Below are 20,671 nucleotides of genomic sequence, written 5' to 3'. Positions count from 1 at the left end.
GTATGTGAAAAACATTATTAAAGTGGCTGAAATTCAGTGGGTTGGGTTAAGGTGTAAGCAATGTGGATCATCATGAAAAGAGAACATGAAACTTCTATCCACACAGGTGTCATCTACAGACCTCCACACAAATAGAGAACATAGTAACATAGAGGGGCAGAATCAAACGGCGCCGGCCAAATCAATGGCTGGCCATCTTCGGGGCTGGCTCTGCGAGGGGGCGGAGCCAAGTGTATTTTCGAAATATGCTTGGCGCCAGCCAAATCGCTCGCCGGGTTTACAGCAGGATCACCGGGTTTACATGAGATGGCCGGCTTCATTTTCCAGCCATATTGGAAACTGGGCACGGCCATCTCAAACCTGGCAAAATGTAAGGCATTTGGTTGTGGGAAGAGCCAGCATTTGTAGTGCACTGGCCTCCCTGACATGCCAGGACACCAACTGGGCACCCTAGGGGGCACTTAAAAAAAACCCAAAATAGCTTCCAGGTGCATTGCACCCTTACCTTGGGTGCTGAGCCCCCCAAATCCCACTCCTCACAACTCTACACCATTACTATAGCCCTAAGGGGTGAAGGGGGGCACCTACATGTGGGTACAGTGGGTTTGGTTTTTTTTTGGAGGGCTCAACATTAACCACCACAAGTGTAACAGGTAGGGGGGGATGGGCCTGGGTCACCTGCCTGAAGTGCACTGCACCCACTAAAAACTGCTCCAGGGACCTGCATACTGCTGTCAAGGAGCTGGGTATGACATGTCAGGCTGGCAAAAAAGTTTTAGGTTTTTTTTGGGGGTGGGAGGGGTTGGTGACCACTGGGGAGTAAGGGGAGGTGATCCCCGCTTCCCTCTGGTGGTCATCTGGTCAGTTGGGGCACGTTTTTCATACTTGGTCCTAAAAATAAATGGACCAAGTCCGGCCGGCGAGATGTTCGTTCGAGCCGGCCATTTTTTTTCATTATAAGGTGAAGCCGGCCATCCCGTAACCACACCCCGCCTCGCCCCCATCCTGCCTTCGCTACCCTACCAACACGCCCCCTTGAAGGTTGGCCGGCGCCGCAACGATAAAGCAGTTGGGGCCGGCCAAAATCGGCTTTCAATAATACCAATTTGGCTGGGATCAGGAGATCGCCGGCGATCTCCCGATTTGTGTCAGAAGATCGCCGGCGATCCCTTTCGAAAATGAGTTGGATAGTAACATAGTAGACGACTGCAGAAAAAGACCTGCACGGTCCATCCAGTCTGCCCAACAAGATAAACTCATATGTGCTTCTTTTTGTGTATACCTTACCTTGATTTGTATCTGCCATTTTCAGGGCACAGACCGTAGAAGTCTTGCCCAGCACTAGCCCCGCCTCCCAACCACCATCCCCGCCTCCCCCCACCGGCTCTGCCACCCAGAAGATGGATAAAGTTCAGGTTGTAGATATCCAAAACTTGGGAATAAAGGGGGAGGTGCTGTGCTGGGAGGTTTCAACCTGCTGAATACAGATTGGAATGTCCCATCTGCAGAATCGGAAAGAAATAGAGAGATCAGCGATGTCTTCCATAGGGAAAGGGAAAGGTAGACAGTAATCTTATTAACCATCTCAACCTTTTGCTCAGTACAGTTTGCAGTAAATTAGGAGTTAGGACCGAACTTGTTTAGAAACCCACCCAATCTAGTAGCAGTGAAAACAATCACATGAGTAGCACAGCAGGACTTTTAAGTGCCACTGTTTGGGCACTGAATTTTGGGTGCCCAAATTGTAGAACCTAAAAGTCCTGCTTCAGTAAGGAACTTGAACCTGCAGCAGGAGTTTTGTGGTCCCCAGTGAGGTCAATATGGTGAAGATGGTATTGGGTGGGTGGCAGACTTGCTACCAATGATGGTAGGTAGGGTAGGCAAGCCTGGTCTCGGGCACAAGTTTGCTGGAAGAGTCATAGTGGTAGGAGAAAGAGTCTTAATGGCATTAGTTGTGGCCAAGCCCCATGAAACCTCATCAGCTCAGAATAATACCTGTCTCAGGGCTCCCAGTAGCTGAGGAGTAGAGCAGACAGTCTCATTGTCACTGCTGCTGTAGGCCATCTCAATGTTAAGTCTCCAAACTTACTGGTGCAAGATGCTCAGGCAGGGAGCACCATTGAGTGGCCAGGACTCCTGGACCAGGCCAGGATCTCAGGGACTGAAGGGCACACAAAAAGTCAAGACAGCAGGTCACCATGTCATGTGCATGGCAGAGGGTCCACAGGACTTGATATTGGTGTAAAATGAAGATGTTCTTTTTTTTTCAGCCTGGGGAAGTTATCTCTCAAGGGGAGAGTCAAGGTCTTTTGTCTTGTTAATAGGGTGTCTGGGGGAGATCAGGGCTCATACCCCTTGAATATCTTATGATCTCTTTGTCAGCTGGGCCACCTTCAGCTCCTGTGTCATGCAGCTGGCACCTTCTGTGTTTCTCCCTTTTGGCACCAGTCACTTCTTAATACTGTGCTGGTCTGGGTGCAGTGGGGAGCACAATCACTCTCTCTCCTGTGCAGTTAATTCAGCACTCTTCTCTCTGCACCTTCAGAGTGGGGCATGACTACCTCCAGATTTTCAACCTTCTTTCTCATTTACAGGTATAAATTAATGGTTTCATGTCCATTTAATCACCGGTGCCCAAAATTCACAGGTGCCCAAACAGCAATGCCCTAAAGGCAGTACCCAAACAAAGAGCCTAAAAGTCATGCCTCCTGCTAACAGGTAGATTTAAAACAAATTGGAGAAAGTAATTTTCACACAAAGCACAATCAAGCTATGGAATTTATTCCTGGAGGAAGACATCCAGCATAGCCAGCTATATGTTTAAATCATTTTTATTGATGACAAGTAACAGTACAAAACAGCTTTACATAGCATCAAAGAACACTCAAAAAAAATCATAAAAATTTAAAAATGATCAAACCCCAACCCTCCCAACCCGTCTCCAACCCTCCCACTTTGTGTGTGTGTATATATATATATATATATATATATATATATATATATAATCTATCTATCTATCTATCCTACCTAAACCTACACTACCCAAATTGCAAAGGACTGAAATACAAAACAACTTATGCAGCCGGCTTCTCTTACATAAGCGCATAATTATGGAATGGGCTCCCAAAAGCTGTGAAAACAATCCACGACCACTTGAACTTCAGGAAATCACTAAAAACCAACCTCTTCAAAAAGGCCTACCCCAATGACCCGACGTAACCCTCTTCACCTACCAACACAGCATGACTATGATCGCACAGGACAACACGCAATCTTCATCCATTTTGACCCTCCACTTATACCTCATGCGATCACTATACAACTTTGTATTTGTTATCCACCGACTGGGCAAACGCCTTTGACGGTACTATGTAAGCCACATTGAGCCTGCAAATAGGTGGGAAAATGTGGGGTACAAATGCAATCAATCAATAAAATAAAAAATTAAATAAAAAAAATATATATATATATTTAGCTAACATGGTAGAACATCTACTAGCAATACAATCTACAATCTACAAGACAGGAACCTTGACAACCCCAAAGTTGCAATAAGACTACTGCTACACTATCCATATCCAACATGTATTTGAATATTAGAATAGAAAGCTTATCATGCTGTGTTCGGGGCCTCTCAACTATACCGCACATATTCCAGTTTTATTACGTTATCCCATCCATTCCTCAAGCTCTACCATCCACAAAGCCCTCCCCTCCCTACCAACAGTTAAGTTCCAAATAGTTTCTTTTAGGAATGTAAGCCACAGAATCTCATACAATGTATCAGTGATAATTCAATACCAATAAGGAAACCCTGCAATTTTTTCTCATGATATCATCCACTCTATATTAACTCTAAATGCAGTGGTTTTGTCGTTAAAGTGCAACCATGCTATATATTGACAGAGAGTTTAAAACAAAAAAAGTTTTATTGGTTCATGATCCTACTGTGAACCTGGTGGGGCAGCATCATCCAAAAAAGTTCCCAAGTTGTAACAAAATCCTGACCTTTCGTACTATCTAGATCATGCACCCCAAGTCTGTCCATTCACAATTATTCTATCATGTATAACCTCCAGTGCTGTAGTGAAAGCGGGAGAGTTGCATCCGGGCATATATCCCGAAGAGTATGGTGTACCTTAAAAAGGACCTAAATCCCTTAGGTACTGGGCCACTGTACTCATATTTGTCAAATAAATGTAAAGGGTGCGTTGAAATGGGATGAATCCACAATTTAGACAAGATTTTATGCAAGTGCTGCCAAAACCATTTGATATATGGGCAATGCCAAAACATATGGCCCAAGTGTGCCCCCCCCCCACCCTACACTTGGGACACTTCCCCTCTTCTAACTTACCAGCTCACCGAGCTCGATGAGGAGAAATATATAATCACATCACAAACTTATACAGTGTCTCTTTGTGTTGCTCTGAAAGCACATGCCTATGAATATAAATAATATAATTCTGTAGCAAATGAAAAGGTACCTCTACAGCTAGACCTCTCAATCAAGCTGCTGCTAGCACCCTATAATGGATGCCAGCTGTGGTATCATATAGATATCTGTGGTGGTAGGATAAAGGCACTCCATGTTGGGCACCAAGTGTCAAAGGCTCGGCCAGTATTTCCTGGACATCTTCCATGAAATCTGTCCATTGCAATCATGTCAAATAGTGATTGAGCTGTATATGAGCAAAGGTATGGGAGGTGAGTAGGTCATGCGTCCTCTGTAATTCCTGGAAAGACATTAATTTCACCTCCTCTGTAACTACATGAGAAAGGTATTTTATTCCCTTACGTGTCCATTGGGTAAATGCTCCTCTCCCCTGAGCTGGGGGAAGGTTGGATTCACACTTATGGACAAAAAAGGAGTCACCAATGCTGAAAACCCATAATGATGGCGCAGCCAGCACCATACTCAGCAAGCAGCAGAGAAAACCTGAAAGTTTTTAAAAGTCCCGGGGGGGGGGGTGGGGGGGAGAGGGGTTTAAAGGCCTAGTGCCATGTAGAATGTGGCTAAGAGGAACCAGCTAGACCAGTCCAGCCTCCAACGAGATCACTGTAAACTGTTCCATCCCACGTAGCCAGTCATGTATATGCCACATCCCACTGGCAAATAGCGAATATTTAGCAATCCCATGCCCCCATGATGTTTCGGTGTCTGAATAACTGTCATGGACAACTGGGATCAGGGCCGCCGAGAGACTGAGCCGGGCCTGGGGCAGGGGTGCCCCTTCCCCAGGATTGCAGCCATTGCCTCCCCCCCCCCCCCCCCACACACACAATTCCAGATACCTTGGTTGGCAGGGATCCTGAGGCCCTGCCAGCAAAAGAAGTCTTCCTCCAGCGCTACTCTTCACTCCGTCACATTGCCTGCCCTGCCTTGCAGCTGCTTTTCTTCTCACATAGCCTGAAGGGAAAACCAAGGGCAGGCAATGCAGCAGAGTGAAGAACAGCACTGGAGGAAAACTTCTGCTGGTGGGGCCTGGGGGCGGGGGGGATCCTGCCAGCCAAACCAGAGGCCATGGCCCAAAGTCCTGCTGTGTCTGTTCCTCCCCAGCCTCCAAGGGTGGCCCAGCGCCAGAGTTTTCTCTCTCCTGCTCCTGTCAGGACGTGATCACCCAGGTCCTGTCAGGAGCAGGAGAGAGAGAGAGACCCTGGTGCCGTGACCCTTTAGGAGGCCAGGCCCGGGGAATTTTGCCCCCCCTCTCGGCAGCCCTGACTGGGGTCTTTTTTTCTTTTCATAGGAAGACCTTTAAAAGTTTATGCAAAAGCCTTAGGTCAGTGATGGCGAACCTATGGCACGCGTGCCGTCGCCAGGGGCGGGCCTGGACGGGCCCAGGCCCAGCCACTTTCCCTCCAGTCCCGCCCACCCAACATTCCCTCGCATGTCCTCCCTGCCGGCACTGATTACCTCCGTCGAAGTGGCCGCGTCTTTGAAAGCCCTGCCCTTCTCTACCCTTACCTTCGTGAGTTTGTTCCATCAGAGTTAGTCCTGCCTTCTGACATCATTTCCGTGAGGGTGGGACCGACTCTCAGGGAATGAACTCACGAAGCGAAGGCTAGAGACGGGCAGGGCTTTCAAAGACCCGGCCGCTTCGACGGAGGTAATAAAAAAGATTTACATGCAGGGCATGGATGGGAGCGGAAGGGGAGGGCAGGGGAGAGAAGAAAATCGCTGGGTATGGATGGATGGAGGGCAGGGGAGAGGAGGGTTGCTGGACATAGGGGGAGGGCAGGGGAGAGGAGGGTTGCTGGACATGAGTGGATGGAAGGGAGGGCAGAAGAGAGGAGGGTTGCTGGACATAGATGGATGGAGGGAAGGGAAGACAGGAAGGAGAAGCACATGGATGGAGGGGAAGGGAGTTATCAGCATGCATGCAACAGCAAAAATCACATTAATTATTCAAAAGCATGCCAAATGCTTTTAAAGTTCTGTTATTCAGGTCAAATTGCGCTGTTGGCACTTTGCGATAAATAATTAGATTTTGGGTTGCTGCTTGGGCACTTGGTCTCTGAAAGGTTCGCCATCACTGCCTTAGGTCCTTAGCTTTTAGTAATAAAGGTAACATTTGAAAGGTGTATAACCACTGGGGAGCCAAGAGCATGTTAAAGATATGTATACATTCCCACAAGGATAGAGGGTAAAAGTTTCTTCTAGCAATGGTTGAATATTTGCTTGGTACAAAGCAGACAAATCCACCAGCAGATAGATCCCCAGGTATTTCAACTGCTGATCCTCCCACTGCAGAGGAAAATCTCTCCGCCAGCTCTCCTGAGTTTCTGATAAAACCAGGAGAGCTTTAGATTTTGCGAAGTTGAGCATGAATCCTGAGAACCTGCCAAAATCCTTTATGAAGTCTAGCAAACATGAGAGAGATATTTGGGGTTCAGCCAACATCAAGAACAGGTCATCTGCAAATGCCAATGTTTTGATTTTTTTAGTCACTACCCTCCCTTTATTATGGGATCTAAACTTATCTGACAAATTAGAGACTCTATGCAAAGCACGAAGAGGAGCGGTGATTGGGGGCACCTCTGAATATTAAAGACTGAAGTCCTTTCTCCATCAAACAGAATTTGGGCTTGCTGGTTATGATAAAGTGTTTTGATCACATCTAGAAACCAGCCACTTACACTAATCCAGGAGAGCACCGAGTACATATAAGGCCAGCATATTTTGTCGAAGGCCTTCTTGGCGTCAAGACTGATTGATTACACCGGAAGGCCTTAAAGTTTACACAGTGACATGGCCATCAAAATCTTCCACAGGTTTCATATAGATTGTCTGTTATGCACAAAGCCGGCCTGCTCATCTCCTATCAGTGTGGGCAGATGAGCTGCCAATCAGTTGGCCAATATCTTAGCCAGCAGTTTCACATCTACGTTTAATGGTGAGATCAGTCTGTAAGAGTCTGCTTCCTCTTTTGGATTCCCTGGTTTTGGTATTAATGTGATGAGGGCAACATTATCGTGAAGAGGAAGAGCGGTCTCTTCCACTACCAACTGGAAATATGCCAACACAGGTCCCAATAACGGCACCTGAAGTATTTTGTAGAAGGCTCCTGTATAACCATCTACTCCTGGAGCAGACAAGGGGCACAAGGACTTTATTGCTTCTTGTAGTTCCTGTGCCTGTGTAGGTGCGTTTAAATTCTCCAATGCTTCCTGCGACAATTCCAGCAGATGTGCCTGATCCAGGAATTCTCCCATGTGTGCTTCATTTGGATGTTCAGTGTCCGCATATAACTTTTGACAATGAATAAGAAAGATGGCTGCTATGTGGTCACTCCGGTTTGTAACCCCCTCCCACCCCACCAAAGTGGAGACCATGCAGGTATCTCCCCAAGTCTTAGCTAGAAAGTGACCTGTTTTGTTGCCATAATGATAAAACCTGTGGCATAGGTACACCATACTACGGGTTGTCTGCTTATGGATAAAACTATTAAGAGCCACCTGTGTCGCCACAGGGTTATCTCTATGAGCCAAACTAGGATTTCGCGTGTAAATGCTCTGTACCCTCTTCAACTGACGCTCTAACTGTATTATCCCCGCCACAACTTGCTTCTTCCTACAACTAGTACAAGCTATGATCTTGCCCCTGAGCACCATTTTGGTGGTATCCCAGAACAATTGGGGTTGATCTAAGTGTTGACAGTTATGCTGGTAAAAGTAATCCCTTTGCTCATGTAGATATTGCTGAAATTCTGGGGAATGCAGCATGCATGAGGGGAAACGCCAACCCAATGAAGCCTTATAATGTGCAAATGCTGTTAACACAATCCGTATAATTGTGCCCAAATCCTTGTATGGGAAATTACAATCAATCATTGATAGCAATACTGTTTTCCCACTGAGAGTTAACCCAAACACCGAAAACCTCAGTGGTGCACCTTGCCAATGATTTTACGCTGTTGCAAGGATTTCTTGCACCCACCTCATCATCGGTTCTCAAATGTTTTAATTCAAAGTTGTTAGAAACTCCCCTCTACTTTCCCGCTGCATAAACAGCTAGTTTATATTAAATTTTTTTTAACCGTGTATTAATTTAGCTTATCTTAAAGCAGAGCATTGCCAGACAGGGGACATGGTTTCTAAGCCTATTTCCGCTGCCTGTGTGTCTGCAAATAATCCCTGTGAGTCCAATATATAATCTAGTCGCGATAGAGTGTTGTGTGCTCTGGATCTGTGGGTGTAACCATATTTGGTTGAGTGTGACAGCAGTCAGGTGTCAGCCAGTCCAAGGATCCATGCAAATGATGCAAGCGTCCCCTTGCCAGGCCTTGTTTCTAGGCGCATTGTTGTACTATCTATCTCAGGCTCCATTACTAAGTTTATGCCCCCCACTACTACAAGCAAATGATCCATGTATGGTAATAGTCTCTGAATAAGATCAGGGTAAATGGATTTTTCAAATGGGGCAGGCCCATAGATCTCCAGTTAAGTAGATTTCTCTGCTCTGCACCCACAGCTTTGAGAAAAGATACCACCCCTGGAGTTCTGCAAATATTAGTCTAACTGTACATGCTAGAGTTTTCCTGATGAGGATTGCTATGCCCCCCCCCCCTTATATGTCCCTGAAGAGGAATACAATCCTCGCCTACCCACTGTCTTTGGAGCTTCTGGTGGTCAGCATTGGTGAGCCTAGTCTCTTGGAGACACATTATATCACTCCCACTCCTCTGACGGTTTTTTTCCTAAATTGACCATAGTTTGCTACCAATCTGATTGTATTTGCCTAAAAATTCCAAAATCTTTGTAGACTGATACGAAATTAAAAGTGTATGGGCTTGTCTATATTTAACACAATCTACCAGAGGAAAAACAAGTTTTAACTGATTACATATGTCAGCTGCACAGGGCTTTGCATCAGTTTCTTTCTTTGAATAATGTCCTGTTGTCTTTAATTGATTTTTTCACTTCATCATTTTACCATGTTAGCAGTTGTTTGGTCTTTCAATGATTTTGTTTTTTTAATGTGTGGAATTCATTTTATCTGGCTTCAGGCATCCAGGATGGCATTTTTAAAGCATGTCCATAACTCAGATAATCTTTGCAACGGCTCCTTTCAGTATTTTGTAATTGATTTCCTCATTTGCTCACTCTCCAGTTTAAAAATTAAATGCTATGCTAGCAGTTTTACTTAATATTCTTCCTTCAGTGATTGTCAGATTTGATTGCATTATGATCACAATGGCAAACTACTCTGTTATTAGTCTGCCAAGAAACTGTCTCACGTGTGGTAGCTCTCATAAGTTATTCATGACTTTGTACTTCTATACAAGACTCTACCTTTATCTTTTATGACCACCATTGCCACCAAGCTTCTCACCACTGCTACTCCTTACAACAAATTCTGTGTTTCATTGAGGACTAAGTCTATGATACATTCCCCTCTTGTCAGTTCCAGTAACAAGAAAAAAATTCCATTCATTGATATTCAAGCACTGGAAGATCAGATCCTAGAAGAATTTAGCAATTTTGTAATGCAAAACATTCACACACAGGCCCAGATCACCATGATGGCAAAGCCAGCCACCTTTTGACTTGGAAGAAATCCGTTAACTTGGAAGATGAACAGTTGAAATGTACAAACATCAAAGCACTTATTTGTTTTACATTTCTGCTTCTTTTCTTTGTTTTTCACAGGATCATGGGACAGACCTTGAAGTGCCACCAAAAGAGATATGTCAATAAACCTAAGTCAGTTTCAAAGAAAAAACACTCAAAATATACCGATCATGTTTCTGGCTCCCTGCTTGTCAACTGTAATCGGGTCAACATTAACCTAGCATCAGAAGAAGAGCTGATGACACTACCAGGCATCAGTAGAGCAATGGCACACAGCATCACAGTTTATCGACGTCAGTTAGGTGGCTTCCGCAAGGTTGAGGACCTCTCACTAGTGACTGGTTTTGGGGCAGAGAAGATGCAACAGTTACGTCCTGAGATTTGTGTAGGGGCTGTTCAAGCTTCTCCACTTCGCAGCAGCATATCCACCTGTGATCTACATTCCAGAAAAAAAGTAAATGTAAACACAGCTACTCAAGAGCAGCTGCTTCAAACAGGAGGAATCTCAGAAGAGCTTGCTGTAGCCATCTTGCTCTACCGGAGTCACCATGGAGCATTTCGGCAACTAGAAGATTTACAAAATGTTAATGGAGTAGATTCTGTGGTACTGAAGCATATTGAGCCCTTTATAACTGTTGAAATGCCAAGACCAGCTACAGTCTATGCAGACTTGAAGTGGGAAAGTTCTGGCACTGAGGTTATACCTCAGACTCTGCAAAATTCAGTCGTAGGGATTCTATCTAGTACTCCTGAATCCACATTATCTGTGAAATCCCTAGCACAGCCCTTCAGTGGGTCATATGTAGGGAGAAATGTGATAAGGTTTGGAAATTGGGACTTCCAGGGCCTGACCCTGGAGAAGGCTGAGAACCCAGAAGTGAGGGGAATGATCTGTCTAACACTGCTGGAAAATGGGTGAGTATCCAAACAGAGAATAGGTGAAATCTAAGTAACAGAAAATTTGTTAACAAAAATTATAAAAATTCATCCAAGTTCTATTAGCATACCTTAAAAAAGATTGAATGCTGACACCTTTCATGGTGCGGTTAGATTCAGCATTTTAAATGCTTATGTTGTTACTACAGCTTTGTGAAATATGTCCTAACTGAACTAAATCCACACACATTATCAGGAGCAATTTGTATAAATTGCAGAGAAAAAAGGGAGTAAAACAAAGGAAACAGGAGTAGTGAAAGAATTCACGAAGGTTGTTATAAAGGCCAAAGCAGTTGAGGTGCATTTTAATAAAGAGCTAATGGATATAAAAGATTCTAATTTACTTCTATCAAGTGCTAGACAGATTGTCAATACAACTTTGAATTGTCTATATGGAATGCCAGAATTCTAAAAATATTGAGGTATTAGCATATATGGCACTAATTGAAAATATAAGCATATAGAGACCTGGTGGAAAGAGAATAGCTGATAGGATGCTGTTATACAAATTACATTGAAATGATAGGGCAAATCAAACTGGTAAAGGAGTGGCACTGTATATTAAAGATGGCATAAAGCTCAGCTAAGTAAAAGTCCTGCAGGAAATAAAATCCACTGTGGACTCCATAGAAAGTCCATGTGTGATGGGGGAAGAGTATAGCAGTGAGGATATGCTACCATTCACCTGGACAAGATAAGGAAACAATAAAATCAAGAATGGAGGGGACCCTAAGGAGGGAAAAACAACTAGCAAACTATTATAATAAAATTTTCTTTTAAATAAAATTGACAAAATTTAAAGAATTATACAATGGGACCAATATTCATCCTATTCCATTTAGCAATTTTTAAGCTGCTGACAGCCTCAGGCTGAATTAAACCTGGATATTTAATTCCAGACCTTGTCCAGGCTCCAGCATTGAAAATCAGGGTCAGTGCAGTAACCCAGATGTTGATCACGCATTGACCGATATGCAGACCAGTGCCTGGTATCTTTGGCATACAAAGTTAGGAAAGTCTTTTTACTGTCCAAACTTTGTGTTTACTTAACTGATTAGCAGACCAAATATCGCCACCAACCAGTTCAGTGCCGATTCTGTCTAAGCTCCAACAGTGTGCCATCCCATCACTAACTAGACAGCATGGGGGTGGTTTTGGGGGCGGGGGGTGATGGAGGCATTGATCCTCCAAATGAGCTGCCCCATACCTGGCAGGGATAAGGACATAGGCAACCAGATACTAACTTCGCCTTGGGATGCTAATGCGGCAGCCTGGAGGAACTGTGAGTTGCCCTGCCTCTCCATGCCTTTCACTCATTTTCTTCCTCTCCTTCCCTCCTGACCCCAAGGCTATAAAACAAAATGAAACTGTGCGCAGGGCCATAGTCCTGCGCATGCTGCTACTGGTTTCTCTATTCCTCCTCCCCTCATGCTATAATTTCCTGTTGGAAGGGAGGAGGATGGAAGCCAGCAGTGGCCTGAGCACAGTTTCATTTTGTTTTGCTGCAGGTGGCAGGAGAAGGGGGGACAGTGAATGAAAAACAGGGAAGGGAAGCTTGTGGGTCCTCCATGTGGCTATGTACTCGAGAAGCAAGCAGCCTGAGGATCTTTTAATGAGTCACCAGGAGGGAGTGGGGCAGAAAGAGGGAGAGAGGAAGAGAGATGGGACAATGGTGGAGCGAGGGGAAGAGAGATAGGACTATACTGTATGATGAGGGAACGGAAAAAGAGACATGGGCATTAGAAAGACAGGCTGTGCTGAATGGAGGGAAGAATAAGAGAGACAGGGTAATGGATGCTGGGGGATGATGATAGAAGGGTGATGTTAGATGGGGAAGAAAAAGAGGAAGTGGTGGGAGGGTGAGAGAAACAAAGGGGTGATGAGATGTTGGATGATGGCGACATAAGAGAGACACAGGAGATCCTGAATGCCCAGGGAAGGGAGGGAGGGCAAGGGGAGAGAAATATAAGAGATCTTGGATGGCTGTAGCAGGGAGGGGGGAGTCAGAGAGGAGATTCTGGATGGAAAGGGTGAGACACTAGATGGAAGTGGGGAAGGAGAGACGCTGAATGGAAGAGGAGAGAGAGTGGGGAGACAATGGAAGGGGAAAGAGGGGGAGATGTTGGATAGAAGGGGGAAAGGAATGATACTAAATGGAAAGGGAGAGAGAGGGGAGACAGTGGATGGAAGGAGGAGACAATGGAAGTGGGAAATGCTGGATGGAAAGGGATGAGAGAGAGAGAGAGAGAGAGATGGGAGATGGATGGAAGGGGGAGAGAGAAGAAGGAGATGCTGAATGGAATAAGGGGAGAGAGAGGGGAAGGAAGGAGATATGGGATGGAATACGGAGAGAGAGGATGGAAGGAGAAGAGGACAGAGTTATTGAAAGTCTGGGGAATATGAGGAAGAGGAAGGGGATTGAGAGGGACTGGGTGAGGGAAAGAGACAGAAACCTTTAGGTAGATGCAGTAAAAACAGAGAAATTGGTTAGTGATAATGAAACCTGGACACAGAGACAGAAAAATAAGTGGAAGAAACTGAAAAGAAAAGATCAATGCTGGATGTAATGAAGGAAGTGAAGAAGACAGGAGAGAGGAACATGACGAATGGAAAAGGAAACCCTGGCAAGACAGTTAAGAGAAGAGAGGGGAAGAGACTGGATTCAACACAATTAGAACAATTAAATGACCAGACCACACAGGTAGAAAAATGAATTTTAATTTTGAATTTATAATAAAGTAGTATTGTAGCCATGTATCTCATACTAAAGGTTACATAAGTACATAAGTAATGCCACACTGGGAAAAGACCAAGGGTCCATCGAGCCCAGCATCCTGTCCACGACAGCGGCCAATCCAGGCCAAGGGCACCTGGCAAGCTTCCCAAACGTACAAACATTCTATACATGTTATTCCTGGAATTGTGGATTTTTCCAAGTTCGTTTAGTAGTGGTTTATGGACTTGTCCTTTAGGAAACCGTCCAACCCCTTTTTAAACTCTGCCAAGCTAACCGCCTATATAAAAATAAAACAAATATGTAGACAAAAATTAAACTGAACCCTTAAGAAGCAAGGCAAACAATGCAACACCATAGAAAGAGAAACAGTGTTGTCTGTCCCCCTGTACAGTGGAAAATGTCTGTCCCCCTGTACAGTGGAAAATATAAAAATAAGTGTCAATTTCAAAACCTGGCATATTACAAACAGTATATTAAAAATTAAATATACATTTAAAATGGAAAATAAGGTGACAGCTTTCTATTGGATTAAGTTAATGCATTTTTCAGTGAGCTTTCAGAGGCCAACACCACCTTCCTCCTGTTAGGACAATATACTATATTTAGGGGTCCTTTTACTAAGGTGTGTTAATGATTAACATGTGCTAAATGCTACTACTACTACTATTTAGCATTTCTATAGCGCTACAAAGCTTATGCAGCGCTGTACAAACATAGAAGAAAGACAGTCCCTGCTCAAAGAGCTTACAATCTAGTAGACAAAAATAAAGCAAACAAATCAATTAATGTGTAGAGGAAAGAGGAGAGGAGGGTAGGTGGAGGCGAGTGGATACAAGTGGTTACGAGTCAAAAGCAATGTTAAAGAGGTGGGCTTTCAAAATAGATTTAAAGATGGTCAAGGATGGGGCAAGACGTAAGGGCTCAGGAAGTCTTTTCCAGGCATAGGGCGCAGCAAGACAGAAATGGGAGGGTAATGGGCGTAATGGGGATTTCCTAAAATTTACATACATTGTAGAATAATGGGAATATGCACCTAATTTAAGCGAGGTCATTTGCACCACGCTTCAGTTGGTTCAAATGACCATACCTATAGTTAGGCATTATTTCTGGTCATAAATGCTAGTCAATAAACCACACCTATCTTGAAGCATGGCTTATAGAATAATGCTTTTTTCAGCACTGATTTTTTTTGGCGCCATATATAGAATCTAGCCCAAAATGGTGCTGCCTGAAGAATCCAGGATATGACAGTGCTCACTTTGTTTCAGTGCATTCAAAAATCTGAATTTTTGTATTTCTTGATATTGTACCTTGGTTTCTCCTTCCAAATAGCGGACTGCTACGGATGTATCTTATTTTGTTTACTCGATTAGAGATGAATTGTTTCTTGTGGTTAGCTGGTTATCATTCTATTTTCTTTATAAAGTGTTTTTCTTGAGCTGTACATATCTTAGCTCAGTTATTTGTTAGTTCTAATGACATGCTATTTGTAATTATAACAGGTTATGAGTAATGATTCTATTCTTAGGTGCTTACATGTTATCTCCTCAACATTCAGCTTGTGGCGGTCAAGAGTTTTCAAGCCAACAATGGCTGTGATCTGAATCTAACCCAGATATTCAGCGCTGGGTCCGTGTCCGGTCACTGGCATTGAATATCTGCGTCAACAGATCTGGAAGTTATGTGGGTGCTAGCTGATATTCCCTGTCAGCACCTGCATAGTTAGGGCTGCCTTTTTTGTGGTCCTAGCTGATTGATTAACTATGTGGGCACCAGCACTGAATATCACTATTGCCAACATAATTGCCGGCTCCTCCCCAACTCTACCCTTAGACCATCCTGGAAGTAACCCCACAGTGTTGCCATGGTCAGAGGGCATATTCATCAGCACTGTGCGGTTAAGTGGGATTTAGGTAGGCAGGAGCCTCTGCTGTCCGCTTAAACCCCTTTAAATATGTACTCCTATAATTTTTCAAACAATGAGTCTTATTCTATAAATGTTATGCTCCTAAACCTATGCTCCTAAAATTTATGCTCCTAATTTATGAGCATAATTATTAGCATAAATGCTAAGAAGTCTATAGATATAAAATGGGCTTCTTAGCATTTAGCATGCCATAATCATTAGTGTGCACTAAATCAATTAGTTGCACCTTAGTAAAAGAACCCCTTAATTTGTAATATGTCAGGTTTTGACATTTACACCTGCTATCTTTACATATTGCACATTACGAGGGGACACACTACTGTTTGTCTGGTGTATTGTGTGCAAAGTCTGGCTTCTTGGGAGTTCAGTTTAATTTTTGTCTACATATTTCAGTTTTTAGTTTGTAGTTACTTATTCTATGTTTCTTGAGGGTCTATCTGCATTCTACGTGTGAGGAAGAGACCAGATTTTCTGCTTGCATCAAGGGGTTCTTTTACTAAGGTGTGCTGAAAAATGGCCTGCGGTAGTGTAGACATGCGCAGAATTATTTTTCAGCGCACCTACAAAAAATGTCTTTAATTTTTGCCGAAAATGGACGTGTGGCAAAATGAAAATTGCCGCACGTCCATTTTGGGTCTGAGACCTTACCACAAGCAATTGACCTAGCGGTAAAGTCTCGGTAATGACCTATGCATGTCAAATGCCACTTGGCGAGTGTCCGAAAATAAAAATTATTTTTCGGACACGTTGTAAGGTCTCCACCACCGGGAGACTCTTGGAAAAGTCTCCTGCACCGGGAGACTCGAGTCCCTTGGCCCTTTAGCTGAGTTGTGTGCTGTAATCCACTTCTAAAGAGCACACGGCAATCCACAAGGTCAGATCATTATACTTATTGCAATCCCTTCGTGTCAACTGCTCCTCCAAAGGTAGTTCCCACCACAGCATTTCTCAAGAAGCATAGCAGTTCAACAGCATAGTATTAAAAAAAAACAAAAAAACCCCAAAAGGTTCCAAAATCTCAGCAGTTCATATAAAGCACTTATGCAAAGCAATTCTTCAAACAAAGTAGCTCAAAAAGGGCTCAAACTCCCAGCAGTTCATGTATAGCAGGTATGCAAAATAATTCTCCAAACATGGTAGCTCCAGAAAGGGTTCAAACCCTCCCCAGCAGTTCATGTCAGCAGTTATGCAAAACAATTCCCCAAACACAGCAGTTCAGAAAGGGTTCAAACTCCCAGCAGTTCATGTATAGCAGTTATGCCCAAAACCACCACTCTTCCTCTCTCCCTTTCAAAAGAAATCAACCTAGGGAGAGTGGTAAGGGTCCCTACCCAACCAGGCCAGCATTATACCCTGACCACCACCTGCATGACCCTTCCGTGGTAAACCTGTTCTCTCAGCTCCCCTCGTGGAATAGTCACCTTTTTCCTTCTTCTACCAGGCTCTCCTCCTGAGCAGCCCTCTCCTGTTCCACCCCCTTTCCTTCCAGTTTAGTCAGACCAGCAATCTCCATCGGCTCCTCTTGCTCTAGTTCCTCCCCCTTTTCTTCCCATTGCCAGTCCATAGGTTCCTCCCCACACCCATTGCTCAGCTGCTCTCCATTTGCTTGATTGGGCAGGTTCAGAACTCCTTCCCTCATCCTGGCTCTCTGGGACAGGTTTTTCCAACTCCCTTCTCTTGCCCTTCTCCTGACCTCCTCTGGGGGCTGTTGGGGATTGAAGTCCCTGTTTCTACTCTCCAATCCCCCAGGGGAAAAGACTCCTTCCTTTCTCTACCCAGTCTCCCTCCTTCTCGAGCCTCCTCGTTCCTCCATGTGCCTTCATTCTCCCTCTCACCCTCATATTCCTCACAGCGTGTATTGGATGCACGCCAAAAATGAATTTACCGCAAGAGCCACGTGATAGCCGGGTGGTAACTCCATTTTGGCGTGCGTTGTCTGTGCAGGATCAGTCTGTACTAATCTGGCTTGTTTAGTTTTCCAATAGGTATATTGATGTTTTAGTGCCCACCACAATGTTTACAATGCAGCCTTTTCTTAGGATGGCCCTTCTTGTGTGACTCTTGGAAACTGGTGCTATTATGATTTAGTACAATTGCTCTATAGTTCCTGAGTGACATTTGTAGGGGGGTTTATTATTTTAAAATATGCCTGATACTGAATTTTGGATTTGAATTCAGATTATACCTTTCTCAGTAGTAGCTCAAGGCAAGTTACATTCAGGTATAGTAGATATTTCTTTTTCCTGAAGGGCTTGCAGTCTAAGAGTGTACCTGAGGCAATGGAGTATTAAGTGGCTTGTCTAAGAAATCAAGGAACTGCAATGAGATTTGAACCCTGACTTTCCTGGTTGGCAGCCTGCTGTTCGAACCATTAGGTACAGCTGATTAAGATGATACTTATTTGAAACATATTTTGTAACCCAACAATAAACTAAAGCCGGAAGATCTGAAGCCTGGTGACCATTCTTGGCCAACATGTTATAGTTGCTGGTAACCACAGGATTTCTGTTAAAGTGCTGTTGAACACTACTGTTTACATGGAAGATTCTGGACCGGGGAACTAGAACTGAATTCTAGCCAAGTTTAAAGTACCTGCATATATTACCAGAATACTGTAAATACTATTCTATTTAATATGCTGAATTATTTTGTTGTACATTTAGATTTTTTGGCACATATTTCCCTGTAGTCTGTGTTCAGTATGCATATTACTATCAGTAAGACAGATAATAAGAGGGTGGCAGCTGGTAGCCTGCTGTGTTTAAAAATGCCCTTACTGTATCTTTCATGTAGGAGTTGCCACCCCCCCCCCCCCCATACCATAAGGATTTTAACTTACCCCATTCCACCCTACCTTAGTCCCACCCTTCTGAAACTCCCCAAACAGTTGAGTCTCTGCTTATGACGGATTAAAGGGTCAAAAGTGGAGGTCAGCTTGAGAAGCAAGAAAATGTGAAAACTGTTGTTCAAAATCTTCAGGGAGAAAATAGGATTTGGAAGACATATTTTAAGGGCAGTTCTATAACTGGACACCTATATTTAGGCACCTGATAGGAGCCTTTTCTGTGAAGGAAAGTAGGTGCCTACTTTCCTTTATAGAATAGGCTCCTATCAGGTGCTTAACTATAGGTGCTCTGTTATAGAATTGCCCTTTATGTGTGTAAGGGGGAGGGGTAGAGGTGATGGGATCCCTGAGTCTCTTTTGTACTGTTGTGGGAAGATGGAAGATCAGGTGGTAGGGTTTCCGAGTCCCTTGTGTGGTGGGGTGTTTTGCAAGGGTATATTTTCCACCAAGGGATTTGTAACAGTCCAGCTTGTTCTGTTTTCCCAGTAGAAAGTGTATTGATGTTCTAGGGAAATGTTTTCTAATCAGTGATCACAGTAAACTGGTGTACTGTTAATGCTCATCTCAGCCCTTTCATTATGATTAAAATGGCTTCCTTCAGATATTTGTAAGGTGTAACATCAATAAGCAACATATCAAAGTGTATATGTTCCTTGTTGATGTTACACCCTACAAACTTCTGCAGGAGGCTGTTTTTGACATAATGAAATAAGTTGAGATGAGCATTAACAGTACATCTGAAAATCTGAGACCATCTCCAGGCAACATACTCTGATTTAAGAGTGAGGTTCACTCCTGTAACTGTTACAGAATACACAAAATTAGCCTATCAAAAGATGTTATTCTGGAAGTTAAAAAATTACTTTCTGTCACTTTCAGCTATTTTGCCTCCCATATACAGCATTTCTACATCTAGAGCCTGTGTATTTATAAGGTTCACACTGGAATGGTATTGGGAAAATACAGGAGTACTGGGGGAAGAGAGAGAGTTGGCTGAAGAAGGGGGGGGGGGGGGAGGAAGAGAGAAAGAGCAGGGCTTTGGAGAGGAAGAAAGAGAAAGCAGGCCACAGTAATGAGGAGAAAGTGTGCACTGCCCTTGATAATTCATGGGGATGTGAGTGGGGGCACCATGAGACAAATTTCCCTTGGTGCTGGCACATTTCGGCATTTCAGTGAAAAAAATCTTCACTGTCCAATAAACTGGGTTCCTATCCAGTCTATTTTTTGAGATAATCATAATGAATATGTATGAGATGTATATATGCAAATTAATATGCTAATGTGTCACAGTCCACCCTTTGTCCCCCCAAATGGAACAGTCACACGACGCCTATGCTAGACAGTGTTGTGGCAATCGGAGGCAATATTCAATGACACTGCCAGGTTAAGTGCCGAATATTGACAACCAGCCCACTAAGCAGGGTTTAATGAATCTGGAGGTTTAGGAGGTATCCACTTTGAATGGCTTTTCAGCAAAGACGTCAGAAAGTCCAGTTGATTCGTTTTAGAAAAAAATGCATAATTCTAACCTTCTTTATCATTTTTTTCCAAGATTTTTTATTGGTTTTAATATAATGCATATAGTACATAACAGTAACTAAAAAAGGTAAAATATGAGAATACATAGTAGTGAGAGGTGTGCCAAAGAAATTATACAAATATAATTATTTTTTCAAGATAGATATTTATAATCATCTATAGTCATCTATGTAGTTTCATAAGTAATGGAAGCAAGGTAGGAAGCAATTGGAGACCATACAATATTTGTTTTAATTATTGATCCAATGAAACTGGCAGAGGCCAATTCAAGTTTGTGGTACATTAAAACAGATTGCCACCAGAAATGTTCATTGAGCATTGAGGAGGTTTTCCAATTAGCTAGAATCATATGTTGCGCTATTGTAATTAATATATCATATAGTTTGTGATTGTCAGGAGAAAAAGTGAATTCTGGAGAACAGGATTTCAGAGTTATTAACGAGGAAGTTAATGGAATATCAGATTCAAATATTTTGCAGATGGTACTCCATATTGCTTTCCAAAATATTTGTATTTGAGGGCAATCATACAACATGTGTAGTAATGTTCCAGACGTTTCATTACAATGCCAGCACAGATTTACTGATGTTAGATGTGCAGAGTCAGGGCCGTGCCA

At 43.5% G+C, this 20,671-nt stretch overlaps 1 protein-coding gene across 2 annotated transcripts in view; it reads left to right on the top strand.

The window, feature by feature from the left end:
* The window catches only part of LOC115470518 (endonuclease/exonuclease/phosphatase family domain-containing protein 1-like), a 156,989-nt gene that overhangs the window by 8,266 nt on the left and 128,052 nt on the right, over positions 1-20,671 (top strand). For both annotated transcript variants that reach the window (XM_030203750.1, XM_030203749.1), the window contains exon 2: positions 10,150-10,986. In XM_030203750.1, the coding sequence (XP_030059610.1) occupies positions 10,154-10,986 (833 nt within the window). In that variant the 5' untranslated portion in view covers positions 10,150-10,153. The remainder of the gene's footprint in view (positions 1-10,149; positions 10,987-20,671) is intronic.

This window comes from Microcaecilia unicolor, chromosome 5 (assembly GCF_901765095.1).
Source record: "Microcaecilia unicolor chromosome 5, aMicUni1.1, whole genome shotgun sequence".
Taxonomy (NCBI): Eukaryota; Metazoa; Chordata; class Amphibia; order Gymnophiona; family Siphonopidae; genus Microcaecilia; species Microcaecilia unicolor.
Note: the sequence above shows the minus strand (reverse complement) of the source record. Positions and strands in the feature narration are given on the sequence as shown.